The sequence below is a fragment of the Patella vulgata genome, chromosome 8 (assembly GCF_932274485.2).
Source record: "Patella vulgata chromosome 8, xgPatVulg1.2, whole genome shotgun sequence".
Lineage (NCBI taxonomy): Eukaryota > Metazoa > Mollusca > Gastropoda > Patellidae > Patella > Patella vulgata.
In genome coordinates, this window is record NC_065886.2 from 41,045,934 (window position 1) to 41,071,039 (window position 25,106).

Here is a 25,106-nt window from a genome sequence, read left to right on the forward strand (position 1 = left end):
TACTCCATAATGCATGACTGACAAAGTAAAACCACACCGAAAAATCCCGAGGAACTTTCTCGGCTAACACTGACTATGAGTTTATAAGTAATAGTACATATAAATATGGTATATAGGTAAATATATAAGTATCGGTATATACTGTAAGTATTAGTATATATAGTGTAAGAATTGTATATAGTTAGATATACGGCTGTAGGTAATAATATAACAACTGATTGTCATCATCTGATAAGAACAGTAGAACGTGTATTTTACTTCTTTAGAAGCAGAATAACAGATGGTCTAACTTATCTCATACACATTAAGAAAAATATGTAGAGATGGTGATAATAACATTCTGTATACAGTCTAGTATATAGTTATATACAGTACAAATGTCAGTTAGAAAGTTGCTAGCAAGAATGATATTGCTTGGAAGAGCAGCTGCGGTTAAAGGAGAGGGGGGGGGGGATCCAGTAGTGCTACATTTGACTTAGGTTACATATTAACCGTCGCTTTAAATTTTGATCGCGCGGTGAGTAAGACTTTGGTTCACTAACTAGGAGGTACTGGGATTGATCCTGCTGTTGGCCGAAAAAGTTCCTCCGAATTTTCCAACGTGGTTTCGCCTTGTCGGTGGGGTAAGAAGGAGGGTGGAGGGTCTACAAGGAAAAGCGACCAGTCCCTTGAACTCGTCGGCGTGCACGTAAAGCACATAGCTTTGGAATTCGGTGACGAGTAGCCGAAAACGCGCTGTCCAGGCAAACTTCTCTCATAGCGCACTACATGGCGTATGTACATGTACGTCTTCATTATCCCGGATGGTGCATGGCGTTTAATTTCACAGATTATCAAAAACTGAATTCTTTCACAATATTACCGAAAATTCGTAAGTATCACTATTCAAAGCGTGTGTAAAAAAAACATCTATATTATATTACAGATTTTTCGCAATGATATTATGCCCCTATTTCAATTGTGTGTGATGCACTTCTTCTAACACATACTGTGTACATAATGTTAAAACCTAATTCGTTAACCAGAAATTATAAAATCTAACATTTAACCGTGTTTATATACAACAGCAGATGGTGTTAAAGATGTTGTGGATGGGCTGATGGGTTTTACATAATGTCTACTTGTAAGATTTTAACTTAATAAATGGTATTAATACCTACATGTAACATGTTTTTTTAATTATGATTTCAATGGAAAGCATGTAATTTTACTAACTGAAAAGGCTCCAACTGATTTATTACATGCTATTCCGAATGAGAATGATTTAATATACATGTAATAACAAATAAAAAGATGTTGAGTACGCTGATCTAAATGATAAAACGAGGTTTAATGAAGATAGGCATACATGTACGCCATACTGTGTGCTATAAGGAAAATTTAGCACGGACAGCAATTAAATTCCAATTTACGTTTATACCAACGTGTATACGGGACCTCGGTTTTTCGGCCAATCCGAACGACATTTGGAAAGATAAAACATGTCAAGCTGTGTGCACGACCCGGAGACAGCAAAAATATACCCAAGTATACCCAAGAGGAAACATATATGACACTTTTAATTCCAGTTATGCTTAATGTATTGTGGTTTGTGTTTAGTGGGTGACGACGAAGGGCCACAGAAATTATTATTTTCAACAAAGCACTATTTATGATATGAAATAAGTCATTTTCTGGAGTTATTGGAGTTGTGAAACTTTAACATTATTTTGTGAGGCCATTAGCTGGTGTTCTGTGTTTTGTTATAGTTTGTTTATAGGGGGATGGGTGGGTTGGAATATAAGCATACGTAACACCATTTATGTAATAAAATTACATGTTATCACACATGTACATGTACTCTCTGCAGTTTGACGACAACTAAATTTACCTGAGCTTTTTACTAGATTTTGTCGACCTGTATATCGATTTTCCATAGCTCATAAAGAAAATGCTTCTGTGAATTTATATAATTAATAGAGTGATAGATAATTTGACGAAAGGTCTGGCGGCTCTGGAAAGGAACTTGTATATTTTTCAGTTTTCAAACAGTGTATGCAATATAAGACATGTCATATTTGGGAATGTTTTGACAATTCTCAAATTTCCATTAAAGGGCCAATCCCAATAATATTTTGGAGAATAAATTTGTGTTAAAATCCCTTAAAATCATCTACCTTTGGGCCGAGCAACTCACTCAATGTGACACGTTTTCAAACAACTTAAATCCGTCAGTCTCCATCTGGAATTAGAGACTGGTGTCCCAAGCTGTATTATATGGTGTCTGGATAAAACAAGACTTTTATTTTATAAGAATAAGGTGTATGTGAAATTTACCTTTCGTTTTCAAGTACTGCACATGTATAGACCTCTAAAGGAACGGGAATCGATTATCAGATCACCCAACGAAAAAATTGACCCGAAATCTTAAAAGGGTTACGTGTCCGGATAAGCAGTTTTGACGTTCACGTCCAAACGACTCAATATTTTGAGCTGAAATTTTGAAACAAGGTAGATACTCCACTCCTCTATATTTTGGCTCTTAAATTTCATCCGTACACGGACTTTTATTTTTAAGACTCTGTTTAAATCTGGATAGTCCCTTTAACGATACTATTGCTTCACAACCCGTTCGGGTTTCAAATATGTAACCGCAAGAATATATTTCGAAATGTAACTTAAATTCTGAAATACCATTTTGTTTCTAAGATTCGCCGAAACTTTGATATCCCATAAATATGTTTCAGATACATCCTTAGACCCGTGGGGTTTATTCTTCTGTTTAAGCAATAACTCTTTGCTCATCCTGACTTGTTGGTACTTTTGGATTGAAGCAGTTTTTAAATGTCTAAATTTCTTGACCTGAAAGACTGTAGTGAAGACACAAGTTTAACAAGCTCGCCTTTAGTGCTATATCTATATTTATTTGCTTTAGTTGTGGTATATCATTTAATATTAGCGATATATTTGTTTAAATTCCTGAATTTGGAACATTTTATGGAAGTTACTATAATACTTCACCAAGCACACGTTTTGGTCTCTCGTATTGTTTTCTTCAGTTCTAGCTAAACGTGTGATAAATCATTGATAAGATGGGTCATTTGGCATTTTATTATAGCAACACTGTAATGACTGACAGTGTAACTGTTATAAGGTATCGGTAATAAAGGAAAGATATAAGATTTGTTTCTATTGGCGACTCTCCATGTTGTGGTTCTTGAGAATGTGTGATGATGATTTATGTACGACCGGGTTATTAATCTGTTTCGCAGACAACCATTTATTAGTAGCCTAATTGATGGGAGATTGTAATAACGTACACTATACCGCGTCTACTCATCAGCCAACTGAACTCTTTTAGTTTGCTCTATTTAAGACATAAGGTGTTACCATTTGCTGCGTGATGGCCCGTGACCGATGGCCAAATTTAAATTGCCCTCCTTATGATATTAATATAACAGGATATACATGTATGGTTCAAAGGAGAGAGCATGTCATCCGAATCGGGTTTCGGTTGCTTACTTTTTTTTATTGTAATCGCCTTAAATAATAAGATCATCAATGAATGGAAATTTTGATGCCAAAAGGTCAACTTGAAAGTGATGAAATACAATGTTAGTATCAAATTATATTTAGGTTCAAACGTCGTACTTGATTGATCTATATTTTGTATACATTCGACCGATAAACATTACAATAAATTCAATATAAAAACTCAGTCTGGGTCTAACACTATACCATAACCCTTTCGTTCCCAGTTGAACAAATCTTATATTTGATATGACAATAAACTCAAAGTATAAATTTAAATCCAGTGTTGTACTATCTTTGATATGAAAATAACCCTGTAACATTTAAATGCATTGACCACAATCTTCTATATAAAAAGGTATAGCACTATAAATTATTTAAAATCCATGTAACACGTTATGTGCTATAAAAATAATCTGGTAGTATGAATTTAAATTCCATAGTATCTGTTTTTGATATGAAAATAATCTTGTAGTGTAAATTTAAATCCATTTTGAATATTAATTTAAAATCCATTTGACAAGAGAGAGAGAGAGAGATAGAGAGAGAGAGAGAGAAAGAGAGAGAGAGAGAAAGAGAGAGATGGTTTAACCTCCACTCGACACAAACCAGGTTATTTCGGGACTAACATGGTTCAGTTTTTATTTCAATAATTCGGGGAATCGAAACCACGCCAATTGACTCAATGACAGACCTTATGATACAGCGGTCACGTGCTAGCCATTCGGCCATCCACACGTTTTTGTGGTGTGCTTTCACAAACTATTACATTAGATTATCATTTTGGTTTAATGACTCTTCGATTTGATTTCCTTATGGGATCGCTGGTCTTTTGGGTCCAGAACAGTGGGATGTTAAACGCCATTTAATTTCTCGTGAACATTATATCAGAGAAACAGAAAACAGAATGAAGTTTAGTTTCAAGTAAACACAATTTATTAGACAGTAGATAAAAAGCCGAATATCGTTAGATAAATCCGACTTTTAATTTATAAATTTCAGCAATTTATGATTAGGTGTAAATATAAATACATAGACTAAAATATTTGAAATTCATTAATTAACAATAATGTGTTTGGTTTGTCAATCTGCTTTTAAAATTGATACGGATATTTGACATTTGATATTTCAATAAAGCCCGACCTGGGCTAATATTACATGTAGAACGATGCATACGGCACCTAAATATACATCAAATAGTGTCACTTGTTTCGGCAGTGCTCAATAATTAGACTTGGAGTGGTAATGGTAGGTAATGCGTGCATGTAAATATGTATATAAAGTTGCTAGTATGTAGACTATATGTAGATGATGTTATCAAGTGGCAAGGAAATCGGAGCGACATGACACTAATGATACATTAATAATAACGATAACATATGCCAAAAACTGCTAGAACAATTCAGTCTCAAGGTTGTTTTGGGTATTTATGAATAAATTCCAACGTTTTTGTGTAATAAGTGCGACTGGATGTATCTAATTGCAATAGCTGTTTTGTCTTGGTACCGGGTTGTGTAAATTGCTGAATCATCACATTTGGGAGATTAGATTTTCAAAGCATGAAAAATCACCCACAGTCCAAGCAAGACAACGTACATGTACACAGAAAACTATTCTCACAGTTTTTCGTGTTCGTGTTTATAAATGTTTTAAATAGATAAAACTGTCAAACCATCACATGTATAAAATAAGCCAAGATCTTGTGTATGTCCTAACAATATATTGAAACAACAGTAAATAAATCCAAAACAGTAGTAGTCGTTTATGTGTTAGGGATATGTTTCTGCTCAATCGTTATATCATATTTATTATAATGACAAATACATTGGCTATGAAATAAAATAAATTGCAAAATTCTTCAAAATGGATATTTTTACGGAAATAATGATTGGCTGAAACATTATAATTCTATCCGAATGTGTATCTCATTATCCCATAATACACAATATAAAAACTATTTGGCAATGAGATATAAGTTCTGAAATACAATGATCTAAGCCTACAAATACAATTCGGAATTTCTGTTTTTGTTGTTTTTATATGTCCTATTTTATATAATTCTCGTCATATAGGAGATCATATTAGTATTTAATATCTTGTACATCTTCTCTTAGGCCGGGATCAAGAGATTATTAATAAAGGCATACTGGATTTCATAGAAATAACCATGCGCATCAATCATCTCATTGCTTCTGTGGTGGCGTTTATATCATTTAATCGCAGGGTAGTTACAGTGTATGTGGTTAATTTGTGGTTAATCCTTCTACAAGGATTGGGCCCGCCATTTCTCAGAGGTATCACGTAAATTAATAATAATGCCTGCTCATATAGAATTGAGAATGTTACAATTATCCTTGATTAAGATTTATTCAGTACAAATATTTCATCAACATTAGGCACAATTACCCGTCTGGGGGTGCCAAAGGTGCATTGAGCAAGGGCCCCGACGAGAAAACTCTGTATACCACTGGCAAACGCCCCGTGTAGGAGCCATTCATGTCACCGGGGAACGCCGTGTATGCGAGTCATTCGGGTACATGTAGTTGAAATCAGCCCCCGCCACACACGCAGTCTCCACCCCAACACCATCCATGGGCAGATAGTATTATTTTGCTTAATTCTATATTTAGTACGCTATATCTTGTATTGACAAGGTTTTGTGTTATTATCCTGCCAAATCCATTATTAACTATTAATAGGTTTTATAAAGTATTGGTCCATAGTTTCCATTATTATAAGATATTAATACAGATCACTCGCAGTACTCTCAAGGAACGAATGTTGGACCAAACCAATCTTTTGAGGGAATTGATGACTTATTTCCAAGAGAAAGTAGTTTATCAGTTATTGCAGGGTATTAATTTGTATAATATTACCCACGGGTCTGAACAGCTAATACAATTTAATGTAAAATGATTTTGCTAATATAACCATCTTAATCCTGATTAATTTCCACTAAAGAACCAAAGGGCGAATAATCTAAGGATATTTATAGTGATGTTGTATTAGGTTGGATTCTAGGTATTTCAGTATTTCAGGTTGTCATTGGGATATTTTCTGCTCTGGTTTGTTTTTGTTTTATTGTGCATTGGTTGTGCTGTATGCATTTGTTGGATAGACTATATAGAAACTTGCAAGAAGTCATAGCTGAGATGTTGGATTGGGAGGAAGCAGGGGATGTCGCTGCATCTATGTCTTTGGTAACCTTATTAGGACCGCTGGAGTGGTGATGGGCGGGTGCTCGCTGACTGACCATTTCGCCAACTACTCCTCGATATATATATGTCGAGTGTTTCGATACATAGATGAGTTGGGCGCTGACTGATAGTAGCACAAGGACCTCAATTTGCATTATCGGTCCAAGATAATGCGTTAATCTTGCAACTAGATTGATAAATTGTATAGCCTTATTTCAAGATATGCCGGTACCTTTTGATAAACACATAGTTGGTGTTTAAATGTCTTGGTGCCTATTTGTTTTTTAACCCTTTTCACAGAATAGCTAGATGAACTGTTTAAGATTCACATAGCTTTATGATCATTGAGGAATGTATTTTTCTAGAATCTCCAGCAATCCCTTAGGAAATTAGCAAGTTTCAAATAAGAAAGTCACAGCAGTACAAGCGATTATCCACATAGCTAAATGACACCATCACATCCTCCACATCTTCATCTATCATCATCAAAAATCAGTACAAATATCATTACTGTCAAGGTGAAGAGCATCACAGTATTAAAGGATCTATCGATCATATTTTAGTACCCTTCAAAAAAATCTTAGTTTAAACACAGCAACCTTTCAATATCCTTTAACGATGTTGTTACGATGATCCAGAAGACAGGTGCCATGAGGATTTCTACAGAGAGTTATTGAGGACACCTGTATGGATTCATGAGGGATTTGTCAAATGCTTGAAAAAGTAAACATTTTGGGTTTTCCATTCTCTATCAACTTTTATTAAAAAATATCACGCTGTCAAACGAAAAAAAAAATTGCAAAAGGTGTCAAACGAAAAGAATTGCATTGCAAACGGTGTCAAATTTTTCATTTGATATACTTGATTTCACCTGTACGTGCACCGCTTGAACAGTAATTTTTAAAAAGATAAGAGAAATACCAGAAGGAAATGGCATACTGTTATTCAGCCAAAGGGTCATTAAAAATAGAAAAAAATACAATGGGCTTATTTACATAGTTGTTATGCTTTGTTTATAGAGTCATGTTTTATAACAATAGGAAATTGTAATAAACTAATTTAGTTAATGGGTGAATAGGTCAAATGGCGGTATGTGTGATTCATAATCACGTACAGAAATAAACTAAAGTTATAATGTATAAAATGTATATAATAAACGTTATTATATGTATATTTGATCTCTACTCAAACCGTTAATGCGGTTAGACTTCCTCCAATTTAATACAATATTTTGAAAAGCAAAAAACGAAGTATTTCTGATGACCCAGTATTGCAGAAACATCTATTGTTGATACTATTAATTATAACTTATATCCATGGCTATATTGAAAGGAAATGACATGTCTTCTTGTGTTTGGTTTTTGTGTGAAATGATATCCTCTACATCTTAGTCATCGTGCTATTTATTAATTATTTGGCGGTTACCGCGTTCCACATCAGAGACTTTTTTTTGTGAATCTAGAAATACAATGTAATCTGAATTCGGATTGGTAACATTTAACCGTCTCCTTTAGAAGACACTATGTGCACAGAACCAACGATAAGAATAATAAGAACAACATGTATACACATATATATAGCTACACATTCTTAGAGCTAACATACATTTTGAAACGACATTAAGGGGCCAATATCACCCCACTAAAGAAAATTTGAATTAATAGAAATTGGATATCGTACTCAAAATAACAGATCTGTTTAATTATCCCACACTAAGCACGGAAGCGCTTACTATTTAGAGTGAGGTATCGTTAACGGTCGTTCGCTAACCCCCCTTTAACACCACTAAAATGACTTGTGTTTTAGCTTAAAACGTGTGTATCTCGTCAATAGCTTAGTATTTTGTCCAAAATATTAACCGCCCTTTAATACTCCTGCAAACTGAACACAGTAGTTATTTGTCATTGTTATAATATGTATAATGCCTATTGGTAGAACATGGAATCGGGGGGGGGGGGGATCACGTGGCTAAGTGGGTAGACGCTGGCTCGCAAGCCTGGAGGTCGGGTGTTCGATCCCTGCATTGGCCGAGAAAGTTCATCCAGATTTTCCGGCGTGGTTCCCCCTTGTCAGTGATGCAGGATGGAGGGCCTGACAAGGACAGCTGTCTAGTCGTTCGGATGAAACGAAAAACCGAGGTCCCGTGTACACATTGGCGTGCACGTAAAAGATCCCTTGGTAGTTGGAATTCGATATAAGAGTAGGCCGTAGAGCCGCTTCCCGGGCAAAAATTTCCCTCATAGCACACTGTATGGCGTATGCCCGTCTTCATTAGCCCAGGTTAGGAGCTGAACAGTAGGACGTTAAACCCAATTTCATTTCATTTCATTTCATTTGGAATCGGCGGGTTAAATCCTGATAATTATGGCCACTAATGTGTTTATACGGTGGTAAATGTACCCGTATTCCACACAGTAGTATATCACATAGGTTTAGCATCAAGGGTACCGGTAAATATGTTTTAGCGATGTATTTACAGTAGGTTTCTAGATTATTTACTGTGCGAGCATCGTGTGCCACGGAGTAACTCGCTGTTTATATATAAGTAACGTTTCACAAACTTGGTGTTTCATCTGTTGACCAAGTGATATAAATATTGATCGGGTTTTCACATCAATACAGGAATACACACATTTTCAACCGGAATTTATTGGTTGAGTGAGACAATTAAATATTTGTATTGTTGTAACGTTCTGTATCGCTATCTAAATTATATATTGAAATATTTCAATAATTATATTTTATTAATTCAATACGTACATGTATATTTTAGTAATTCGATGTTTGGAACGTGGTTTGTATTTGTTAGTGGTGTAGGGGTGGCCTGACAAAGACAGTATTTGGTCATTCGGATAGGATAAAACACCAAAGTCCGGTGTATACGGTGGTGTGCACGTAAAAGAGGCCCTGGCGGTTGGAATTCGAAATAGGCCATAGCGCCGCTGTTCTGGCAAAATTCCTTTCGTATGTAGCACCACACTGTAGGTCTATGGCATACGCCTGTCTTCATTAGCGCAGTCGATGTAAAAATATATGACGTTAAACCCTATTTGATTTTATGTTAATTCAATAATTAGCACAAGTCAGCTACTAAATTATTAGAAATGCATAAATCAGCAATTTGCATTGTCAGAATCAAGATTTTATCTAAGTTGCAAAATCTATGCACACTTAGATCGAGTGGTATACGTGTAGTACTTTTCAGTACATTATGATACAGTTCATTAAGTTTGGACCCTCAGAAAATGTTCCTAGGTTCGTGCTTAAAGAACATTTTATTAAGATATTTTCTGGATCTCATTAATCCAAAGGCAAACAATCGTCTGTAAACGTGACTTAAGCTGATTAATAACATATATTTAATATACTACATATTTTGTATGATCGTATACAAGTATATCATTTGATTTTGATGAATTTGTAAATTATTTACGTGAAACTATTCGTCCATACCAGTCTTTCTATTAATGATAAATATACTACAAGTTCAACAGGTGCATTCATTAAATTCTTTATAGTCTATCTTTAATTCATGGATATATCATTTCATCTTTTCCCATACTCTTTATCAAGATGGACATCGGTATTAAGTGTATACTATAGAGACAGTATTTATTTCAATAGGTATTTCCTATATATAAATCATAACATGGCTATTTTCTTTTAGGATTTATCAGATTTACCAATAGAACTTGTCCTTGTATCCTTTTATTCTGTGGAAATAATTATAGAGTTGTTAAGATTGTTAGACACACTCTTATGCATATATGTAAATGAAAAACTCTTTACTTGTACCTGAGTTACTCGGGCGGATAATATAATCACAAGTAGATTGACGTTAAATTAAAGAAAATAGGCGTGTCGTACTGAGTTACTCGGGTACATTTAATCAGAACAATGTTCTGGTATATAATTGTTGGACACTATATATCGATATTTCAATTAATACAGGTATAAAAAGATAAACTTGAACAAGAAAGGTATTAAAAGACAAACGCTTCCGATCACAAAGTATCTCAGTGGTGTGCGGTCGTGGATTAGGATTGCACACCTGACTTGGTTGGTCTTCTACGGGTTCTGAGTTCCGAAATGACATAACGTGTAGTGAGTGGACGTTACCCCCGCTCTCTCTTTCTCTCTGAAAAATCTGGGCATTTCAAAATGCCAGATTAACCCGTTTCTAATATTTGAAACTAAGATACTGGTGGTCTAACCTACATTTTTCATAAATACGGATGGACTAAAAAGATATTTAAAACCTCAAAAAATTCCAGAAAGCGACCCAGAAATCGTATCCTGTAGATTAGAATGTGAGAGTAATTTGACTACTGAGAAACCCAATTTTTATGGAGATCAGCTTATTTGTATAACTCCTGAAGTGTGAAATAATTCGTTTTACCTCAACGATTTTCATACAAGCGGAGATACACAGGAAAGAAATGATTAAGATGAATAGTGAGCAGTGACATTTATTTATATGTAAAAGTTTTTACCCGAGGGAAACGAGATAAGATAAATATAAAATATTGAAATAAATATATACATGTAGATGATCACTTTATAACATAATTATATGTGTATATTAAAGAGACATTTTGTTATTTAAAGTCTCCGATCGTCCTTTGTGGGATTTTACAATATTGTGCAAATTGAATCGCTAAAGGGAATATCGTTTAAAAATAGTTCAATTACAATCTGTATTTACAAAGGTATGACGTGGCAAAGTGGGTAAGACGCTGGCTCGCTAGCCTGGAGGTCGGGTGTTCTATCCCTGCATAAGGACACCTGTCTAGTCGTTCGGATGGGACGAAAAACCGAGGTCCCGTGTACACATTGGCGTGCACGTAAAAGATCCCTTGGCAGTTGGAATTCGATATAAGAGTAGGCCGTAGCGCCGCTGCCCGCGCAAAATTTCCCTCATAGCACACTGTATGGCGTATGCCCGTCTTCATTAGCCCAGGTTAGGAGCAGAACAGTAGGGCGTTAAACTCATTTCATTTCATTTCATTTCATTACAAAGGTAATGTACGGTAAAGTCTCCTACAATTTTCTCTATATTCTGGTGGTCTTTTTAATCCAAATGTATTAAAGCCGAGAGACTATCAATTGTTGATATGAAATTAATGCAGATAATGTGTATTAAGTAGAAGAATATTTTTAATTTAATCAAAATGGATACCAAGTGTTTTGTAATCGTATGGTGAATCGTGCTCATTACTTCCTATTGGGAAATGAATGGACTGATAGTTGTATTTGGTATCTAAAATCCGAGTGTACTCGGTGAAGGTTACCCTTGGGCACTAATCACGAGCACAATCACCGAAAATGCTGTTTAAATACAAGACGAGGGTGAAACAAAACCTTAAAGATACATTATGTAAGATTTAGATAAAGAGCTGACCGTTCTTGTTATAATAGTTCGAAAATAGATAATGTAAAATGAATAATTTGAAAATTTCATTCAAATTACTCTATTAGCCTTCGAATGTTTGACAAGACGAGTGCAATAATTTCAACCACTGTACTAGTTGTTTGAAGCTAAGTCTCGCTCCTCCATTTTTAGCTTAAATCAAAATATGTCTGAACTGTTCTAATCTATTTAATATCGGAGAAATCCGATGCCATCGAGAGTTGATTATGGCCTGGATAAGTTAATTAATGTCTAATTAATAATTTAGAAAACATTTCAAGACCAAAGAAAGACCTGCAATAGGCAGATTTAGCTCTTGTATAATGTATGTTTAATGTTTATGAACTTCACATGGTATCATATATCATACATGTAACGACCGAAATTCTTCAATAAATAGACCCACAGACTGCATACTCCTTCATTTAACAACGGGAATACATTTACTTATTTTCAAAATACATTAATAAAAACAAACATCTGTAAAATGTCCCTTTTAATCGCATTATTTCGGTATCGTCATTGACTCATTGAAACTTGTAAGAAGTGGAGCGTAAAGAGCTATGTTGGTGGGTGGGCAACAAGGTCGGTTCTTCAACACATCACTTCAACACCACAGGAAGGAAGTCACTTTCCCATACAGTTGTCACACAGAAGATATATAGATGTCACATTACATTCTACTAAGCATTTAACAAAGCTGAATGTATAAACAAATACTATTGTATACACCCATGCTTTTTATCTACAACACATGTACAACGATACATCAATACGTACTTAATACACACGCATTTTAATAACAAAACATAGTTTGCATGACAGATATAGCTTTTCATATCAAACAACAGTCACTGGTTTTTAAATCTGGTTTAATGGTGTCCAAGATTGTCGTTCTTGCAGCAAATTCTCCATTCAAATACACTGCTAGGCCTACATTATTTACAACAGATGTACAGCTATACGTACTTAATACAAATAGATCTTTGTTACAAAGATTTGTAGAAAACCATAGTTAATATGACAGATATCATTTTACATATCATTACAGCTCAAACAATAATCACTGTTTTTCGAAATCTTTCTATATATGTTTGAACAGTGTCCAAGATTGTGCTAGCTTACGATGTACATGTAGCAAAAATTATCTTTTCAAACGCAAACGCAAACACTAACCCGACATAATGCCTTAATGATATACAGACCGGAAATGAAAACTGCAGTTACTCTGTGGACAAGCACAATAGAATGGTTGAAATTGACATTCAAACACTGAAGAAGTGCTGTGTTTTTGTGAAATTGCAATATCGTTTCTATTATTTTTCTCTTTTTCTTTTAACTATTCGTCACTTTCTAATGAAACTCTCTTCTATTTCCAGGTTTGTCAAATGCTAGTGTCGCATGGTGCCAAAGTAAATGAAGTGGATAATGATGGACGTATTGCTCTCATCCAGGCAGCACAGGAAGGACATCTGTCTATAGTGGAATTGCTAGTAGAACGTCATTCCGTAATAGATCATAAGTCACATGACGGCAAGACAGCCTTCCGGGTAGCTGCCGTAGAGAATCATAAGGACATTGTGCAATTTTTGATAGAAAATGGGACTGATATTAATTACTGTGATGCCGACGGACGAACAGCGTTGTATGTTCTCGCTCTAGAAAACCATCTAGAAATGGCGCAGCTGTTGATGCAAAATGGCGTCGATGTAGAAATATCCGATTTAGAGGGTCGTACGCCACTCCATGTTGCCGCCTGGCAAGGTCATTACGAAATGGTGGAAGCTTTGATCAAGCATAATGCAAATGTGAACTCTATTGATAACGATCAAAGAACTGCGTTACAGTCAGCCGCTTGGCAGGGACACGAAAATGTCGTACGGTTATTAATTGAGAATAGTGCTAACGTGGATCACACGTGTAATCAAGGGGCTACAGCTTTATGCATAGCAGCCCAGGAAGGACATGTTGAAGTTGTTAAAGTACTTTTGAAATTCCATGCAAACCCCAACCACGCTGATCAGTACGGACGAACGCCCATTAGGGTGGCGTTGAAAAGTGGACATAACTCTGTGTGTAAAATTCTAGAGGATTACGGTGCTTCTCCCGTTGGTGTTAACAAGAGCAGAAGCTCATCGTCAACATCAAGTAATGAAATGAAGCCTCTTCATTCGAGTGCTCCGCCGACAAGTGTAATCGTTATTGGTGGACATGCTATCCATAGTTCTCCTTCAGATTCACCGGAATCGACTTACGATCGTCGTAAATCCTATCATTCGAACAACTCGAAATCTTCCAGCAACATTACAACCTCGACAAATCAGAGTTCCCAAAGCGGAAACAATAAATTAGAGGGCGCTTCAGACCAGTGTCTGACATTCACTCAACAACTACAACAGTGCTCAATGGGTAAAAACAGAACCCGACCCATGAGTAGAGTTCTCTCCCCCGTTAGTGAACCACAGTCACCGGTTCAAACCCCACCCATATCTCCGATTATCCAAGCACATAAATACTCGGGGATGTCGCCAGGGTTAGACAACAATATAAACATTTTAGCCCCGTCGCCGATTAAAAGCGGGAGCTTAAAGCAAGAGAAAATCTCAGCTACTATAAACATTATAACCAATCCAAATGCGGAGATGATGAGTTCTGTGGAAGAACCAGTGTGGCAGATCAACCCTGCTCTTTTTCCACAAAATGTGAAACGTAGTACACGGGGTCAAAGGACAAATAATCAGGACACGCCCACAAAGCTCATGATGGGACAATCGGCTCTGGAGATGCGCTCCCCGGAAACAAGACGCAAAAGAAATGGTATTGTCACGAATCCAAAGGTTATTAAAAGTCCTGGTATTAATGGTACCCATTTTAATAAACTAAGTGAAGAGAAGGAAAAACCTGTGATTCATGCTAACGGTTTTACAAATATTAACCCTAGTCCTACACGACCCCCTCAAGGACCATCTAGACCCAATGGCTTACCAATAAAGAAAGAGACTCCTTTATAACAGGTATATAATGTGATATTACTATATTCTTTCTGATCCAAATATTCCCCCAACACTATTCCATGGATCTAAAATTAAAAATACATTACCCAATAAAATGAATACTTCCACTTCTTTGTACCTGTGACAAAGACACAATTAGATGTATTGGTCGGAAACAAAACAATCTTTGACGATTGGAGATTTGACATTTAATTATAGGTACAAAAGAAAGCACACCATCCGACCAACAAAATATTGCAAATGTATATTCTGGCCTTCTCATCACCGCAGTTTCAATCAAACAAAAAAGCACAAAAAACCCAAAAGATGAAACTTTATCATTTTCTTCAAGATTAAATATTTGCATTATTCATAACAGTATTTAAATATGTCTTGATTTATATCACTTAAATTTATAATTCCAGGGTTTCTTCGTGTGATTGAAGATAGAGACACTGGATTAGTGAGAATTATAACATTTATATTCCAGGATTGGAGTAGGATCTTGACAAGGCTAATCAATACCATGGGTGGACCATATATTTAATCCACAATATCATTATAAAGATCGTATCTAATATTGATACATCTCACAATGCGATATGTATTGCCTATATGAATATAGCATTTATCTATTTGGCGTTCAATTACATTATTAAAGGTCCATTATGTAAGATTTAGATAACGAGCTAGCACATATAACACAATTTGTAATGAATGGAGACGGCTATTTCGCTGCATATTAGCGTATGTTTTGGGTTAATGTAAAATGAATATATTGGAAATTTCATTCAAATTACTCTATTGTGCGCAAAGTCATGTGTGTATGAAGTTTTGACAATATTTAGCAGAGATTGAAAATCGAGACTATGTCTGGATCATCCATTTTATCTTTAAATTTTAAATCTCGGGGTGTTCAAATTCATTTAAATCTCGCCCATCAAATGAATGGCCTAGAGAGTTGAGTAATTGTCTAAACAATCGTTTATATAACATTTGGAGCCAAAACAATAACCTGCAATAGGCAGATTTAGCTCTTACATAATGCATCTTTAATAGAATAAGCTTATCATAAACGCGATTTCATCATTGTTATGATGTAGAATGTTAATATACTGATCTGTGCAAAACCCTCATCTATACGTAATCGGGCTAAACAACCTGGGTAACAACCAACCACCTCTTTAAAATTAGATAGCGACGTGTAGCTAATTAAAATCGATACACACAATGAACACACATCAATGTATTAACTCTTTAATTAAACAGAAAACCATGAAATAGTGAAGATCGCTATTCAAGGGAGATAACCCCAATGTAATAACGACGTCAGTTATATATTTTTGATCATTTGTTATAGATACATGTAAATTATTATGAAATCAGGGAATGTTAATAAATGGAGTAGATATTCTTCCATTAAATGCATATTTATATCTTTTAGCCTTGGAATTTTTAAGGACTTAAATCTCTTAATCTAGGATGTATTAAATGAGCTAAATTAAATGCTTTTTGATTTTGGTCACACTACTTGAAAAGACGCTTTAACGCAGAACAAGTCTTTACACATAGTAGCCAGGGTTCTACTCCCTTTATTCATATTCCCAATCCCAATGTTTATCTTATTTATTATTATGCTGTGTATATTTCTGAATATTGGACGATTATCTATAATATACTTATATCTAACAGACAAATAATGTGTAATATATTTATATATAACTATCTGTTTTGATTATGCAATTATACTCCGAAGTAATTTGTAATGAATGGAGACGGTGTTTACGCATCATATTAGCGTATGTTTTGGGATGGACGTTACACGAATTGTTACATTTCAGCCTAGTTTTTTATGGCTAAGAGTTCGAAATGTTAATTGGTTATTTATGATTATTGAAAATGTTTCTGTTGTCAACGCAATTTCATTGCTATATTTTGTATCATTATTTGGTCGACAATTCTTATTTTTAAAGAGTTGTTTTATATGTAAATAAGTTAATTTATGATATAGATCTAGTCAACAAAACTTGATATACGTAGGATTAATTGGCTCAAAATTCGTATTTTGTCAGTTGTTGCAATTCAAATCGTGTTGTAGTAAGTAACTTACAACGCACTACGTAGATTGACTTCCGTATTTCCGTCGCATTAAGACCACACCTCATGCATGTCATCTCAAGCCACGGTTGATCATACTGGAATGTTACTGTGTATTTGCTGCTATGTCCGGTAGGTTATTTGACATAGGACAATCGTGTCAGCAGTGCCGTGTTTAGATGGGGATAGGCCCTAGACGGCTATTTTACTAACCAGGTCACTCCCAATCCCCAAACCTCACGACTCGATGAAGATCAAAGTTTGTTTAGAACACAACTGAGCAAGCCATGATTGTGGTGGATGTTTAAGACTACGTTGCATGTAAGAAAGGCTTATTACAGTGTCAACAATATCATACCAAACCAATAGGTAAATCCGACACTGCTTGTGATTGACGTTTTCTGCCGGAATACAACAAAAATCTTGACCAATTTGATTTATTGGAGGATTTGTGCAGGTTGTTGTCAGTTTGCTAATTTTGAGAATTAACTTGTTTGCAATGTATGTACTATATAATGGTTAAGAAAGGAACTGTTCACGATATTATAATACTTGAAAGTTTGCTATTTCTATTACAAAGCTGACTAATTGGCGTAAATATAAGGTTGATTTGTATAACGGATCACGAAATCTTATGTTCTTCTACCTAGACAACAATTTCGTGTATGCTTACAATATCTAGCTTTGTTTTCTAATCAAAACAGAAACGTCAGACCTGGTTCTTTCAGATCGGAAGCTTGAATTCATTTATTGTTTTGATTGGGCATCAAAGTCATGTACAATTATATATCATAAATTTTAATTTCCAGTATTTAAAATAAATACGTTATTGTTCTGAATATAATCTTGGATGGATACATGATCTGTTGGATTTTAAAGGGTAATTATTTTGTTTCAAGATAATTAAAATCGGAAGGTGTTAGAGGTTTGAAACTGAATAAAATGTTTCAAATATTTAACAATATAATACACAATATAATATCATTTTATTCTTTATCATTTATGTATCTGTTTAAAGTTTTAAGAATGGTGTGTAAATGAGTCGTTTATTATATATATATTATGTATGTACTTGAATATATTATATACTTTTTGTCTAGATGTACATATGTCCCATGATGTAAGTTTTGTTTTATTTTTTAAACATATTTTGTCTCCTCTTTTTCTTACAATTTACTTTGTTTTGTGGTTTTTTTATTCGTTCAGTGCTAGCTTGTGTCAAGGCTCATAATGTATAATCTCTCTTTAAACCAATGACAAAATAATGTGATATTTATACGGATTACCTGCGGAGTGGGTAGCTATTTAACAGTTTAAAGAACAACTTGTAAATGTGTTATTTAAATGTACTTTGTCAAGGTATTTGACAAGGAGCATACTTACATCCATGATGTTTTATTAAGTTTTTAAACGACCCCGATTTTTGTCATATTTTATTAGATTTAAATTGGAGAATTATACTCCGCTTATGTGTGTGGAATAGCACATGGACAATTGTTTTGTTTGAACTGATTTTAATATTTGTATAATCTGTACACAGAAGTCACAAAACAAAAGCCGGACTCCATATTATAAAAAAAAATGGTTTAGCTAAACTGTATTTTTATTAAACGTTATATCGCACAATGTAATGGATGCAATTCAAAACATTTTCAGATCTGTGTTCTGTAAGCCATATTTTGTCAATCCAGTACTTTAGACATAAAGATTTTTTTTTCTTTTGTTGATTTTTTTTAAAAAAGAAAAAAAATACGTTTAAATTATTAATTGACCAAACATGTTTATTTTAAGGTCTTGGGATCTGATCAGTTTGTCTTATCCCATTGGAATTTGTCTTATCCCATAGATACATTTCTAGTATTCTTTCTTGTGTTGGATTCTCAGTATTATGTTATATAGTTATCTGTTCTTTTAGTTTTGGTTTAATCAAAACTGTTTTTATGTGATGAAAATACTTGTAAAGATGACGCATGCAAAGTGCCAATAAATGGACATAAATAAATCAGTTGTTATCTTGATTAACTTTATTGGCCACTTCATCCATTTCTAAAAAAAAATTAAAGATGATTTTGAAATAGTATACATACTTGCACCAGTTTCGGTCTAAGCTTGTTAATAAATTATATATTAGTCCGTCTGGCTATTCATACACATACATCCGGTGAATCGTCCGCCCACCCTTTAACTGAACCACAAGCTGGGTTGCAACCCGATTGGATAGATATGTTGTTTGGGAAGCGCTTATTCCCACAAAGTTCATAGATAGTGATGTGCGGGTATACATACATCTAAGCGAATAATTTATACATTTTCAAACATTTTACACGTTTTCTCTGAAGACACTGGATTTTGATTTTGCACAGGCGTATTTTGAAAGTTTGGAACACTCTTGACAAAAACTTTTATAAATAAAGTTATTATTCCATGGGACTTATATAAAACATACTGTGAGGCCCTTGCACCCCCACCCCCACACACACAACACCCCCGCACCTGCACCCGCCGGAAGTATAACGTCTAGGCTTAGAACATAAGGTCTGTCATCGACGCAAGTTTCGTAATGTCGTCAGAGAGTAGGGTCGCCTACCTAACCACGTGGTTGTTCTACGGTTTCCCTGAACGAAATCGTATTCTTGAAATAACGTATCATACTTTAGTCTCAAAATGTCATGCTTTTCATTTAGTGGGCGTGATGTTAAAGATCATGTGGATCAAAAACTACACGATGTAAAAAAGTTATAATAAAGTAAAAATGCAAGACACGGTTATACGATACCCGCTGAAATACGTTTGGAGACCACAGTTATTTTTGATATTGTTTCCTGTCCCGGACAGGAGTCATTGTCCCAATAAATCCCTAGCACCCGTTAATGTACTTTACTGTACTATTCAATAGTCTCTCTAACTCTCACATATTATAACACATATAATATAAAAATGTATGTATTTATTAAGAATCCATCGTCCATAACTTATGATACTCTGCATATACATTTGTGCTACAGCTACAGAAATCCGCCGTAGGATGAAATCCGTATTGTATCTCAGCATTGACCATTGAATTTATATTGAATAACCGTGAACATTAAAGTTCATGACATTGATAAGTAACACGATAAACACAGCTCTGGACTATTATTAATTATACAAACTGGTACTTTCATCGGGTTGACTCTACTCGCGCACTTGGTCCAATTTAACTAATATACACACATAATATCTTGGAGGCAGACCACCATTGTAGCTCGTCTATTTATAGCAATTCTCTCTGACTCTTTTCTCCCCTTTTGCATGTCCATAAATGGACGAGGAGGGTTTGAATTAACATTTTCTGTAAGGTTTTGGTAAATATTCATGATTTAGAGGTGGAGGGATAACAGGGTTATCAGGTTGTTTACGGTGATATGTACGGCGAATAGTTACACGCTTCTTCAAGTTTGTGTATCTCAAAATTTTGGTGGTCAACCTCACATAAATTTAGGTGCAAAGACATGACCATTTGTTTCTCTGTCGGTAGTGAAAAGCATTCAGTCCAAAGAAAATTTGAGAAAAAATTGGAGTCGGGCAAAGAGGCCAGAATTAATATTGAAGTCAAAGGGGGGAATTAATGGTGGTCTGCCTCCGGTTGGTGAATTGTGGTTATCTCCCTTTATTGTATCGACTAGTCTTCATTGGAGCCACTAGCTCAGTGAGTAACACTGGAGGTCGAGTGTTTGAACCCTGCTTTGGCCAAGAAAGTTCATCGGGATTTTCCGGCGTGGTTCGTTGTCAGTTTTGCAGAACCGAAGTACCATGTACACATTGGCGTGCATGTAAAATATATCTTGGCAGTTGGAATACCATATAAGAGTAGGTCGTAGCGCCGCTGTCCGGGCTTCATTTCCCTCGTTAAATGTTTACCAGTTCCACATCGTATGATAATCGATGTCGAGATCCTTTTAAACCCCATTCCTGTCTGCTCCAACTGGGCTAATGAAGACGGCCATACAGTGTCCGAGGAGGGAAATTTTGCCCTAACAGTGGCGCTACGGCCTACTATTATATCGAATCCCAACTGCTAGGGGTTCCTTTACGTGAACGACAATGTGTACACGGGACCTTGTTTTTTTAGCATACGCTGTCCCTTGCCAGCCCCTCTGTCCTGCACCACTGACAAGGTGGGATCAAGCAAGAAATTCGGGATGAACTTTCTCGCCAACACCGAATGTTGATGTCATAATCGAATGCCAGGAGATCTTTTACGTGCACGTATTGGTGTATACGAGATCTCGGGGTTTCGTACGATCCGAATGACGATGCGTTGTCCTTTGCTAGGTCCTCCGCCCTGCACCACTAACAAGGATGAACCACGCCGGAAATCCCGATGAACTTTCTTAGTCAAAGCATGGCTACCGGGTATCGAAAGGAAAGGAATTTACTGCAACGTCTCACAAATCAATACTTTTGTAATTCTGAGATTTTGATGTGAGAATACATATTGTCATGAAATGAGAACAGATTCGTGCGAAAAGAGGAGGCCTTAAGGATGTCCTTGTCGATTTATCAGAATTCCACCTTTTTGATTTTGTAAACCCACTATAAATGAAAGATATTTAGCGTTAAGGAGTCAGACCAGCCCTTTCGATGACGACGTGTTGTCTGACAGGTTAATTCGCTTACTTTCAATTTTCGAATGGTTAGCGCGTGCGCGCTGTATCATTAGGTCTATCATTGAGTCAACTGGCTGTATGTGACAAGGAGAAGGGTCGCCTGTCCAACCTCGTGGGTTTTCTCCAGGTCCTCTGATTTCCCCCCACTGCTAAAAAAAAAGCCCTATGCGAAGGCGAATCATTGAAATAAAATTGAACCATATTTTAGTCCCGAAATGACATAGTTTGTGTCGAGTGGACGTTAAACCCCATTTCTCGGTTCAGATTGTACGGTACCATAGGTAAGTATGTTTCTGGGTGCCATACATGGGCCCATTTGGACACATTTTCGTCAACAAGATTGTACTCCAAACCTATTTGATGAAATTTAGCCAGATTTGGTAATTTTGTTCAGGAGGTACCTATCCAGATTTAAATAACATTTCGGATACACCTCTAAGAGGAATATCTCGATATTTTACACATTTAACAATATTTTGTAGAAATGTTGGCTTTGTGCTATACCTATTCAAATTCACATGGTCCCCGAGAAATATGGCAGTGTTGTATTTGTAGACATCCAAGGATTTAAACAACGAAATTATATATTATTATCATGATAGATTATAGCCACCGATGGGTGATTATGCTGTTGTATAGATATACAATGTTTTGTTTATTCATTATTCTATTCTCATTCACAAGAACTAACAAAATATCCTTGTCAAGCAAATACACTATTTGACCCCCCATATCTATGCATTAAAAATGAAAGGTCATGAAAGATGTCGGAAGGAAAGTTGACAGTGCGTTAATAGCTTTTGTGGTGTCTTTCTCAGTTTCTTCCGCCATTAAGGGCTTTTGGATGCTGAACTGGGTTTGATCATCAGTTGTTTCCGGGATAGCCTGTTTATATCTAGAAAATGTCTCTCTTTTAATAGACACTTCCCTCTTCCATCTTGACAGTTCAGGGTTAGATGGAGAAATATACATACAGCTTCCCCTTGTATAAAAATTAACTAGCCACACGGCGTCGCATTGATTTCCCTAACGTATTTTGTTTTAATCTTGAGAATTCAAATAAAACGTTTCTATTTCAGGGTAATAAAGAATATTATGAAAAATGGTATCCCTGAATGTTTTTTATTATTATTGTGGTTTATCTATACAATACCAATGTCCATAATTAGCAAATCAGTAGACATACTCTATTTCGTGGTACCGGCTATTACCTGTCGCATTACGTCTTTCTAGTAACTCATTTTATTGTCCCCCGCCTTTCGAAGAAAGCAGGGGACTATTAAAATGGCTTCGTCCGTCTGTCTGTCCGTCACACTTTTTTGGACATAATAACTCTCTTTCTAATTGAGTTACAATGTTCAAACTTGGTGTAGGTGTTTATTAGGCCAATGCCTTGATGGAGTTCGAAGATGAGCATTTTCGTCTTAGGGTAAGCAGAGATAAGCAACTTGATCGGTTGATGCTTTGGAACACGATAACTTTAGTTCTAATTAAGTGAGAGAGATGAAACTTGGTGTATAGTTTCATTACACCAATACCTTGACTAAGTTCGTTTATGAATATTTTCTGCTGAGGGTAAGTAGAGCGATAAGCAATTTGATTGGTCCAGACTTTGGAACACAATAACTCTCCTTCCAATTGAGGTAGAATGTTTAAACTTGGTGCAGGCATTCATTAGGTGAATGCCTTGGTGGAGTTCTATAATGAAGATTGTCTGCTTACTGTAAGCAGAAATAAGCAATCTGATTGGTTGATGCTTTGAGGCACGATAACTTTGGTTATAATAAATTGAGAGCGATGGAACTCCGAACATAGATTCATTATATCATTACCATGACTAATTTCGATGGGGAAAATTTTCTGCTTATGCTAATGAGCGATAAGCAATTTGATTGGTCAAGACTTTGGAACATAACAACTCTGCTTTTAATTGAGGTAGAATGTTTAGACTTGATGTGAATGACTTGACTGAGTTCAATGATTAACATTTCAAGCTGAAGCTGGGACAAGATACTCTTGATTCTATCTGATAGAGAGTGATGGAACTTAGTGTATAGTTTGATTGCTTGATACTTTTGAAAAAAAAATGTCCGATTAATTAATGTGTGTCATCTATTTATCTTGGGATTTCGGCGGGGGACATCAGCCTCACTGTTGGCTTGTTTTTTTCAATTTGAGTAAACCCTGTATCATTACAGGCCCGGAATCGTCCAGCCCAGTGAACGCTTATGGCTGCCCCGCCCCTTCTCCACCCGATTTGATATTTGTTGTTTATTTCTTGTAATGTCTGTGTAGTGTGTGTCTTGTCCACAGGTTTGTCTTATATGTTATGTTTTTGCCTGTAGTGTGGTTCTCCTGCACTTACTATTTGACGTTGTAAGTCCGTGATACGAGGGCAATATTACACATGTTCCCAAGACATCATTAACAAATTATAATGTATGATTTCTCAATATTGTCATGCATAAATTAAATTAAAAACTGTCTTGGTCTTTGTCTCCTTCTGGACCAAGGGACAGACTCAGAGCAACTTGGGCCTTGTCTGGTTGATCTGTATACTATTGACTGCATTCCCATGGGCAGTCCTTCTGACATTTCTTTGGAGACATGGTGAAACACCGGGGCAGCTGTAGTACTATATAATTTGAACGAGAATGAAGAATGGCAAGAAAGCGCTGTTTATATAGTCCTTGAGCTATGACGTTAATGCACACGCAGTAGGAGCGCGTTTGAACGCACGAAGGACAAGAAGCGGACGAGTTAAACTGTATCTGAACTGCCGGGTTACAAACTACTCAGAACCAGTTGCGGATGCATTGGGAACGAGGTAGAACTATTTACGAACTGGTTTAAATTGACGGGTTTGGATTGCTTAGAAATGGCAAATTTTCCGTATCTGAACTCGATATGAACTGACTGTGGGCGTATTGAGGATTGTGTCAACGAACTACCCCCACCACAACCCGTTTTACGATTTTCTAGGGCGGGGTAGGGCGTTTTTGAGAATTTGCTGGAACTTGATTGGTGTGGTTGGGGCTTTAGGTGCAGAAAGGTAGGATGTTAAATCCCATTTTATTCATTCATTCATTGTTTATCTCACAAACTATAGACGAGATGTGTATTCTAAGGTAACCTTACTTCCCGGCATCACCATTAAAACTCCCCATATCTCTATAGAAACTACCTAAGGGAGTATAAATATAAAACCAATAACTGTTTAAGCCATCAATATTCATTAATACGCCGTATG

At 35.8% G+C, this 25,106-nt stretch overlaps 1 protein-coding gene across 2 annotated transcripts in view; it reads left to right on the plus strand.

Moving 5' to 3' along the window:
- The window catches only part of LOC126829801 (ankyrin repeat domain-containing protein 50), a 54,788-nt gene extending 35,576 nt beyond the window's left edge, over nt 1-19,212 (plus strand). For both annotated transcript variants that reach the window (XM_050559929.2, XM_056102739.1), the window contains 2 exons: nt 13,497-15,131; nt 15,536-19,212. In XM_050559929.2, the coding sequence (XP_050415886.1) occupies nt 13,497-15,128 (1,632 nt within the window). In that variant the 3' untranslated portion in view covers nt 15,129-15,131; nt 15,536-19,212. The remainder of the gene's footprint in view (nt 1-13,496; nt 15,132-15,535) is intronic.
- The last annotated feature ends 5,894 nt before the right edge of the window (nt 19,213-25,106 follow it).